At 34.5% G+C, this 11323-nt stretch overlaps 1 protein-coding gene across 1 annotated transcript; it reads left to right on the top strand.

The window, feature by feature from the left end:
• The first annotated feature begins 833 nt into the window (after positions 1 to 833).
• On the top strand, positions 834 to 10367 carry LOC113515116 (phenoloxidase subunit 2-like). Its single transcript, XM_026899262.3, has 12 exons — positions 834 to 1042; positions 1200 to 1395; positions 2195 to 2303; positions 2666 to 2786; positions 3295 to 3503; positions 3848 to 4100; positions 4800 to 4952; positions 5687 to 5821; positions 6428 to 6609; positions 7461 to 7603; positions 8313 to 8548; positions 9806 to 10367. The coding sequence occupies exons 1-12, from the start codon at positions 932 to 934 to the stop codon at positions 10034 to 10036; spliced, it is 2079 nt and encodes a 692-aa protein (XP_026755063.2). The 5' UTR covers positions 834 to 931; the 3' UTR covers positions 10037 to 10367.
• The last annotated feature ends 956 nt before the right edge of the window (positions 10368 to 11323 follow it).

Here is an 11323-nt window from a genome sequence, read left to right on the forward strand (position 1 = left end):
TAGTAGGAACAACACATTATGCAATTTTACAAGTTCAGCATAATTTAAATTTAAATATTACATAGAAATCAACTAGACTATTATATGAACAAACATGTTAATCAATTAGATAATTTAATTTATTTATCAATAAATAAATAATAATATAAATTTAAATAAATAATATAATTTATCAATTAGACACTATAATTATACTTAATTATATTAATTATGATTATTGTTTACTCGTCGGTTCAAATCTATTGAAAATTAAGTTAAAAACATCGTTTATATTAATTATATCACGCTGAACACAATTTATACATGATCAAAATCAGTATTTAGATATCTGTATACTACATAAATATAGATAGGTAATAGTTATTAGTCTTATAATTGTAGTGATTTTTTTAAAATATTCAAAAAGGAGAAATATCTAGATATGGTTGACAATTCTAAACCTATTTTCACAATTTTTCTTGCAATCACTAGAACTAAAGTACTCCCGTTTTATTATGGAGTCTATATTTCGCTTTATTGTAATATCATATACGGTTACATTCTCTATGCTTCCTATTGCATAAATTAAAATGTTTGGCCTATTATTTTCATATATATTTGTACAAGCCGCGTTCAACAATTGTATGGGTATCTGTCTACTTATCACTCTTATGTATTGCGATTAAAATCATATTTTTTATTACAATAATAATTTAACTTTGTTGTCCATACTATCATTAGGTTCTCACGTAAAAAAATATAGATAGTCCACCGGTTTTGCGGTTGCTGTGGTTTTGCACTCAGCGGCAATGTTGCACCCGAAACTAAATATTTTAATATAAAAGACATGTGTCAATTGTACTTATCATTCCCACTTCACAGTATTCTGTGAAGTGAGTAAAATTTTATAAACATATTTTATATAACATAACATTTTAATAAAACTATTACAATGACAGACCGTGTAAAGAGTTTTCAGCTCTTATTTGATCGTCCCAATGAGCCGTTGATTACACCTAAAGGCGAAAATGGAGCAATATTTCAACTTACGCAAGATCTATTGGTAAGTCGTGTCTATATGTATTGTAATTTATACCGCTTCACAATCTCCTACTTTGTCCGTATTGAATACATTTGTTCTTATATATGTTTGAACTTATGTTACTTCATCACGCTTATCATAATTATTATGATTTTTTATAAATAATGTTTTCCGATAGCCCGTAGACTATGAGGACAACGGGATCGCTCTGAATAACCGTTTTGGTGAGGAAGCAGATGAAAAAATTCCACTGAAACCACTGTCCAATCCGCCGCAGTTTCCTATAGCATCGCAATTGCCTACTGACGCAGACTTCTCGCTCTTTCTGCCAAGACACCAGGAAATGGCTACCGAAGTCATTGACGTACTCATGAGTAAGTAAAAAAAATTCTATAATATTTAGTAATGCATGAAATGTAAGTACGTTGATTAATTGATTTTATATATCTAATGCCACTAATAATATTATTATTAAATAAAAGCAGTTTAAATAATTTCAAAGATCCGAATTTTCCATAGGAATTCAGCCCACCTACAACGAAATTTATTCCGAAACTTCAGAGTCGAACGATACAAATAATTAGAAATACTAATAAAATTTCAATTCTATGGATTTTAAAAGTAAAATTTCCATTTATAACAAATAAAACATCACTCTCTATCAACGGGCCTGATTTTTTTATGTCCATGGTACTGTACATATCTATAGGTGACGGTTACTGCTTTCCATCAGGTAGGCCGTCAGCTTGTTTGTCATTCTAAATTGCATAAAAAAATATTAACAAATTTCATTGCATGTACGAAATTTGGACCATAAACTTTGGATTTCAATTTCACACATTGTAAATCATCTGTGATAGACGTCGAGGATACAAAAGTAAACGAAAAAATGTAAATAATTGTTAGGAATTCGATTTTATTTTGAACAGTGAATTTTAATTTGAACACACCTAGCTTTTTTGCATTCGATAAAATTTTGTTACCATGAATGTTGTATCTTTAACTGAAATAAAATCAATTGTACTGTATAATAACATACTTAGGTATACCGCCTGATCGGTAATAAATAAATTAAACAACTTTTTACTATAACTATACGAATTTGTTATATTCTTTTACGTATAAAAAAAATATGTATAAATATCCCATTAAAAAATAATTCCTATGATCCAGATATCCCTGAGAACCAGCTAGACGATCTACTGTCATCGTGTGTATACGCTAGGGGACGCCTAAACCCACAGTTATTCAACTACTGTTATTCCGTTGTACTGATGCACAGGTTGGTGAAATAAATAAAATACTTCTCTCTTGATATATCTTTTAAGACAAGACTTTCCACACCAGTCATTAGATTAGATCAATCAGACTTCCTGTTTACATAACATGTCCTAGATATATTTCTGAATCTAATTTTGAGGTTTATTTGATTCGAGCGTCATTCGTCCCTTTCGCCCGTCTATACCCCCAATAAAGAGCGCATCTTACTCTTTGAAAACCCCTGTAAAAGCTCTTACTTTAGTTACAAATAAACAGGTACTAAGAGACTAACATCACTCTTTTTATATTTAAATAGTTATATGTCAACTGTCTTACATTCTCCATTAAATACGCACATGACACTTATAGAATAAATTATTTCAGACGGGACACAAGAAATGTGCCGATACAGAACTTTGCAGAAACATTCCCGTCCAAGTTTTTGGATTCACAAGCATTCGCCCAAGCACGTGAGACAGCTGCTGTCTTTCCCCGTGGGATACCGGTGAGATACAAATATTTAATTAAATAGACTCTTCATAAAAGTTATGTACTTATTTATGTATTAAACATACTAAACTAAATACTCATACTGAATGTACTTTTTTTAACAATTTTAGGTTAAATTTAAACAATCACGATTTTCTTATTCTTATAGTAATAAAATTGGTCGTGTAGTCCCGGCATAGAATAAAGCCACCCCTTCCTATCCGGTGGGTGTCGTAGTAAGAGCCGACTAAGGGAGGGCGAGAGATTAGCAGCAGCGTCCCTCTTAATACATTTCTAAAGCCTAACTGCGGTTGCCAATCCGTTATATATATCCAATCCAATTTGTTTCGCAGGGGACACTTAAGGCTGATAGGATGATGATAGTAATATATAAACAATAATATCCCTTCCTTCCTATGCCTCCCCCTCCCCCCCCCCCCCAATTTAACCTATTAGGTATTGTACACTGTGACTGCTGTAGCAATAAAGTTGTAAACAAACTCATTAAAATCACATTATTCTAGCGAACACCGATCATCATTCCAAGAGATTACACTGCCACGGATCTAGAAGAGGAACACCGTCTTGCTTATTGGCGTGAGGACATTGGAATCAATCTACATCATTGGCATTGGCATTTGGTGTATCCGTTTACAGCCAGCGACAGATCCATCGTTGCTAAGGATCGTCGCGGAGAATTGTTCTTCTACATGCATCAGCAAATCATAGCTCGGTAATACTTTTCTCATTTTATATGCATAAGTAAAATGCTGTAAAAATATTGAACTATTTTTTTTGTTCTTAGAAGTACTAAGAGTGGCAAGCAAGTTGTCGACTTACCATATATAACAATAGGTTTTGTAATGATTACCCTCTTAAAATGGTAAACATTACAAAAGATACACTAAAGAGTATCCCATATGACGTCACCAAAGGTACTTTGATTTTATCGCCATTTGATGTAATTTCCAAGAGTTTCTTATTTGTTTAATCTGAAATAGAATATGAATGGTCTATCTGATGATGGTAAGTGAATCAGAGAGCAAAGTGACGGTAATATTTTTTTTATTTAAACAGATACAATTGCGAGCGTATTAACAATTCTTTAAAGAGAGTAAAAAAGTTTAATAACTGGCGGGAGCCTATCCCTGAGGCTTACTTTCCGAAGCTGGACAGCCTAACGTCATCCCGTGGCTGGCCGCCGCGACAGGCTAATATGACGTGGCAAGACTTGAATCGGCCGGTAGATGGACTAAACGTTACTATTTCTGACATGGAGCGTTGGAGGAGGAACTTGGAAGAAGCTGTCTCCATGGGAACGGTCACACTGGTATATTTCTTGAGTTTGTACTCTCGCTTACTGGCTCTGAAAGCATGTAAATTTTGTCGTATTAGGATATCGTTGATATTTTTTTTTTATACAACTTAGAATGGCAAACAAGCTAACGGCCCACCTGATGGAAAGTGGTAACCGTCGCCTATAGACATGAGCTGTAACCATGGACATAACAGAGTATACTGTTTCGCCCATGATACCCCCATGCGTTGCCATTCCTGAGGACTCAGGTGTTATTCCTCTGTACCCAGTAAATTCACGCCATATCCCACCCTTCAAACCGAAACACAGCCATGCAAACACAACTGCTTCATGGTAGAAACACGAATGGGACAGAGGTACCCAAGCAATCGACTTTTGTACAAAGTCTCCCTCTGGTTAATATACTACTGGTTGATATACTCGTAAAAGGAATATTTCTGTTTCTTTTTTTTTTATTCCTGATTAGCGACACGCATTTAACGAAACACAAAGTTGTTAGCCTATTTTACTTTCGACACATAATTTTCAGGTGTATTTATACATGCATATATATCTATTTCTCCTATATATCTGACCCGATTTGCATTAGTATTATTTAAAAGGGTTTCGGATTTTATATAAAAGAGATATTATAATATGAAAATTATTATCTAATAATTATTTTAAGAATTGATTATAGATGATTGAAACGATTATTATCTTTGTCCCCAGCCTGATGGTTCAACGCGACCCTTAGATATTGACACATTGGGCAACATGGTAGAAGCCAGTATCCTGTCCCCAAACCGGGAACTCTACGGAAGCGTGCACAACAACGGCCACAGCTTCTCTGCCTATGTGCATGATCCGAGTCACCGCTATCTTGTAAGCCTTTATTAAAAAGAGTATTTTGTAAATGAAGATCGATTCTACGAATTTGTAACACAATCAGTGTCGTGGAGTCATGGACTCGGCTGACCGTTCTAGTCTATTTACATGCTAATTAATTAAGCTAGCCTTCGGCTCTATCGGCAATCCAAATCAAGTCGTTCATCGACAGAATTAAAAAATATATATAATAATAGTAACATTCTGTTGGTTTATCATGATATTTTATGACAAAACAATGATCTACAAAGTCTAACATGGGTACTGGTAGACTTAATGCAATATTAATGGTACTGTCTACGACTTAGCACCAAGTGCGAAAACGCTCCGTCCCTCCGAATTCTATTTAGAGGATTTTGATGATTTTTTTACTAGCTACCTACCGAAAATAGTACGTTAATAAATCTTAACTATTAGGCTATTAACTAGGGTTGACACCTATCCATCAAGTATGAGTCTACAATAGTAGTCCATTAACTATAAGTACTATACTCGTAAATATAGGAAGGGTTGTAATATGATCACTACAGACATCAGCATATAATATTTTTACCATGGTACCCCTCATGCCTGATCATCATAATCAATATAAATTTAATAAAAATGTTCTATTTTCTTATGTCCCATTATATTGTTTTGTGTCCTTGCTCGTTCTTACCTCTACTGTGGCGCCGTAAATTTTACTGGCTTCTTAAAACTCCTGCTATTTACTTACTATAATTTTGAAACAGGAGAATTTTGGTGTGATCGCCGATGAAGCTACGACGATGCGCGATCCGTTCTTCTATCGATGGCACGCGTGGGTCGACGATCTCTTCCAGAAGCATAAAGAATCCAACTTCGTACGCCCTTACAGTCGCTCTGAGGTAATTGAAATTACGAATACCTACTACAGAATTTTTATATCTATGACTATATGACTATAGTCTCGTGTAATCATCAATAATAATCAACATAATGAGAAATATAATAGTTTGCACAGACACTGTGTTAATGTAAGCAGTAGATAGTTAAATATATGACAAAAACAAACATACAAACACAGGGTCTTAGTCGGATAAATCCGATTTAATACATTAAAGTCAGCAATAAACTTAACAAGCAGAAAAATTTGCTAGCACTACACATCCTATCAGGTCAATCTCCACGCGATTCCGCCTAGAAACTTGCCATTGTCTGACGAAAACTGTTACATTGGTTAATAAAGATTTATGAATAACTATCTTGGTTGAGTCTAGTGGAATCTGTCACGATGATCTAACTGACCTGCTTTTAACCTTACCTATCATCTCTCACTGGTACCCACCAGCATGCTCTTAGAACCAGAGAGTCTAGGCAAATCAACAGTCAAAAGGTTACCCAACTATATTTCTTCAGTGAGTTCTGGCCTAGAGCAATAATAAAACACCACAACATGTGAATGAAACAATCAAGACATTGTATATAATACAAATCGTAAATTTTGTGTTTAGCTTGAAAATCCTGGTGTTCAAGTGACCTCAGTTAGCGTGGAAACACAAGGCAGTCCTCAGAACGTTCTCAGTACGTTCTGGATGTCTAGCGATGTGGACCTCTCCCGTGGGCTGGATTTCTCCAACCGTGGCCCAGTATACGCGCGCTTCACCCATCTTAATCATAGGCCTTTCCGATATGTGTGAGTACTATGGAAAAAATACTTATAAAAATGACAGCATATAGTCGTAAATGTTTTACATAATTTTATTTTCCAAACCTTTGCAGTAATAACTAGACACCTACAATACATTCGTCCGTAATACTTATTTATACCTATCTAACTTATTACCTTAGCTTACTCTGTAAGAGATAGACTTCCTTAGGAAGTCTATTCCATGTTCCATTCTAAGTACTTGTTATTTATTTATTTATTTTTTACACTCAATATTATTAATACGCACGAATATGTGCACATATTAATCAGAACATTTGTTTATGTATTTATTATATTAATTTCTTTGTTTGAGAGAATCGAGCTATCAATTTACATATCAAATATAAATAATTTGTGGGGAAATAAATTTCAAGTTATTAAAAGGTTAAAAAAAATACCTTCCGATAACTCGATCCGATAGGAATCGAATCCACATGTCTCTTCTAACTAGGAGAAAGGTATTTATTTAATCTCTTAATATTTTGAATTCCTAAATGCGTATTCTGCATTTCGGTATTACTTATTCAAATATCTTCAAATAAACAAATATAAGATTTAAACTTATTTAACGGACCTGTCGTGACAAATTGACAGATAAACTTCCAATACCTAATGTTAATATTAATATTGTTTACTTGTATTAACATTTATTTGATAGATACAAAAATAACTCTTTTAAAAGACCTTTGAAAAGAGAGTTTTTCTGTTTTTTTTTCCTATAAATTTTACGTGATATTCATTTATAAATACATATATTATATTTATTTTATACTTGTATTTATAATTAGACATTTATAAATTAAATACAATTATCAGACGTATTGTAATACTTCCAGCATCAAAGTTAACAACTCAGGCAACGCTCGCCGCACCACGGTACGCATCTTCATCAGCCCCAAGTTCGACGAGCGCAATTTGGCTTGGTCACTGGTCGATCAACGCAAGATGTTCATAGAAATGGACAGATTCGTCACACCATGTAAGTACTGTTTTTATAAAACGGATTACATAAAGAATACTGAATAATAAACCAGTCTATCTTACAGTCTGTGTTTAGGTATATTGTCGATTTTGATGATTCTTTTCTATTTTAGATCTATATTAATTTTATTAAGATGAAGTAGGTAAATTTATATAAAATACTTGCATATATATAACTTATAGAAATTTCTTAACCTAAAAGGATTTCGTAGATTTTTCTATGCAACTTAGAATGGCAAACAAGCTGTTGATCAACCTGATGAAAAGTGGAAATCGTCATCTATGGACATGAACAGTACCATGGACATAACAGAGTATACTGTGTCGCCCATGATACCCCCCCCCCCCATACGTTGTCATTTTTGAGGACTCAAGGTGTAATGTTTCTGTACCCTGTAATTTTATTACCATATAAACCGAAACAACCATACAAACAACTGCTTCAGTGCAAAAACAAAAATAAAAGTATAGAGGTACCCAAGCAGACGATATAAAAAACAACAAAGTTTCTGTCTGATACTCTAAATTGAAATAATATGAATTTAGAACACGGACGGAAAAGTGACTAGTCGTCGATTTTGCACGGTAATAAACAATTTGTTCCTCGCCAATTGTCAATGTTCGGAATTAGCGAACTAATAACTCATAGCCACACAACAAACAGATGCCTTTTGGAAATAGATTAAAAATAATACTTAACATTTCAGTGAAAGCTGGCGAGAACACCATCACTCGCCAATCTACGGAGTCGACCTTCACAATTCCGTTCGAGCAGACATTCCGCGACCTGTCGGTGCAGGCCGACGACCCGCGCCGCGTCGACCTTGCCGCCTTCAACTTCTGCGGCTGTGGGTGGCCTCAACACATGCTCGTGCCTAAGGGCACAGAGGCTGGAGCACCTTATGTGCTTTTCGTTATGCTCTCCAACTACGACTTGGACAGGGTACGTTTAGTTTAAGAAAGGTCCTCGCTGCCGAACTTACGTTGCAATATTTACATGAACTTACGTATGTAATGCAAGTGAGTTTATTTATTACCTATTAGCGCTATAATGGCTTAACTAAATACTATGACTTTGTACAAAAGTCGATTGCTTGGGTAATTGGTTGGCCTCTGTTCCATTCGTGTTTCAACCGTAAAGCAGCTGTTTGCATGGCTGTGTTTCGGTTTGAAGGGTGGGATATGGTGTGAATTTACTGGGTACAGAGGAATAACGCTTGAGTCCTCAGAAATGGCAACGCATGGGGGGTATCATGGGCGAAATAGTATACTCTGTTATGTCCACGGTACTGCTCATGTCTATAGGCGACGGTTACCACTTTACATCAGGTGGGCCGTCAGCTTGTTTGCCATTCTAAGTTGTATAAAAAAAAAACATATACCATAAGGGATGGCTACTTTTTATCCCGGTCAATGAACATTATCCAGTCACGCAAACGAAGTCGCAGGTAAAAGCTGATACTCTTATAAATAACGTAAGAATTTATAACAACACTTTTTAAATAATTATTCTGAATACTTAATTGATTTTTTTTAAATAAGCGGGTAATTCTGCATTACAAATCTGCAATTTATATATGCACACACTGAACCTAATGGCACGCCGCTAACCAACAAGCCGCGGGACAAGGGATTGTTAGTAATGGAGATCTAAAAAGCCCCATTACTAGCAATATACTCATCAGGTCCACCTCCACGTAATTTTCCCTGGAAGCCGTTGTGGATAAGTTCTTGTTGAATGCGTCACGGTGAGACAACGGATGTGCTATAACCTCAACTATCATTTCTCAGTGGTGTCCCGCCAGCGTACACCGAAAAGCACAAGTAGAGCTACCATTCAATTTTGACCCATAAAAAAAACCGCGGCGGTGTGCGCGATTAGTGTGTGAAGCGCCTAAACTGTAATTCTTAAAAAAAACTATAAGCTTACTAACCATAAAAAGTTAAGTAAATCAATAAAATTCACTATTGTCTTTCAAAATGTTGGGATTTTTTCATTATATTACATATGCAACCAGTTATTTTTTTTGTTTTTAGCGGGAACTTAGGAAGGTCATCTCAGTTCCTCGTACAAATCATTAAAATAAATTTAATCATTTAGCCATGAAAACAAAACAACTTATGTAGTTACAAACGTACTAGTGATTTTTCTACTTATATTAGTGGTATAATATATATAATTCTTCACATTTCTGTGTAGATCGATGAGCCGGGAAACAGTCCTGAAATTTCCTGCAAGGAAGCATCCAGTTTCTGCGGTCTACGCGACAGGAAGTATCCGGACAAACGCGCCATGGGCTTCCCGTTCGACAGACCATCGCGAACCGCGACTAGCATCGAAGATTTTATATTACCCAACATGGCCCTACAGGATATCACCATTCGTTTGAATAACGTCGTAGAGGCTAACCCCAGGAATCCCCGAACATAAATTCCAGGCTTTGCTATATGATATATAAAGTAACCATATTTTTTTGACTTGTATAAGACCAACATGAAAACTTTCAAAAAAAAAAAAAAAAAAAATTAAAATCGATTCACAAGTTTATTGATAAAAAGAAGAAATCGACTAGATAAAAAAAAATTCTATTAAATTATAATATAATAATGCAAATGAAAGGCTGATAGTTAAGCTAGTCTTATGTGTTAGATGATATTTGTACATATTTACTTAGTTGTAGATAGATGCTGTAAATAATTGACCCCATTTGTAATAATTATATGATGCAGGATTTATAACTATAATAAAGAAATGCAAATTATATTTTTTTTTATTAACACCATGAACGACATCATCATCATCATCACCATCATATCAGCTTTTAACTGTCCACTGCTGAACAAAAGCCTTCCCCTTGGTGGGTTTTTTCAGTAGTTGTAGTAGTAGTACACTTGGCAGGCGGATTGGCAACCGTAGTTAGGCTATGGAGATGTTTAAAGAGGGACGCTGCTTCCCATCCCTCGCCCTCCTTTAACCACCTCTTATGGCACCTACGGAAAAGGAAGGGGTGGCCTATTGTATACACATGGCATGAACAACATAGCAGTCAAAAAATAAAGGTAATTTTTCCTTTAATAAAATTAGACTTTGTTTAATGTACAATTGTATTTAAAGTGCGTTATTGTGAAAGATTATTTGCCAGTACGAAATCAAAAAGTCACAACAAGCTTAAAAGGTCTCTAGCACTTAAGGTGTTATATTAACAGAGTAATGTAACACCTTCAACAGATAAATACAGTAAATACATTGACGTCAGCGAATTATTCAAAGCATATCCTATTACTTTCCCCCTCTTATATTTAATATCGTATATTTTAAATCCCTAGTCTTTATTTGGACATGTAAATAGCAACACAACTGCTGGTGTTTTATTCTTTTTTCAAAAGACTTAATAACAGAATGTTGTTTTTTTTTTAAATTCAATACAATTAATTATTTCCATTTAATATTATGTAGTTACATATGTAATAATAAAATTTAATAGTTAATTTAAGTTTTATTAGGTAATTTAAGTCATATACAGGATGTACCAGAAGTCGTCGTCAATCCGGAATTGAGTAACAGGTTGTCGTAATAATTATCAGAAAAATAAAGTTACGTATTTTAAAAATTATAGACAAAAAAACCGAGAAAATTTACACTCTGTTACTACAGATATAAACTTTTATATTTTATTATTTTTTTTTTTATATTTTTATGTTTCGTAATCCCGAATAC

The sequence above is a fragment of the Galleria mellonella genome, unplaced genomic scaffold, assembly GCF_026898425.1.
Source record: "Galleria mellonella isolate WM207_F2 unplaced genomic scaffold, CSIRO_AGI_GalMel_v1 utg312, whole genome shotgun sequence".
Classification (NCBI taxonomy): domain Eukaryota; kingdom Metazoa; phylum Arthropoda; class Insecta; order Lepidoptera; family Pyralidae; genus Galleria; species Galleria mellonella.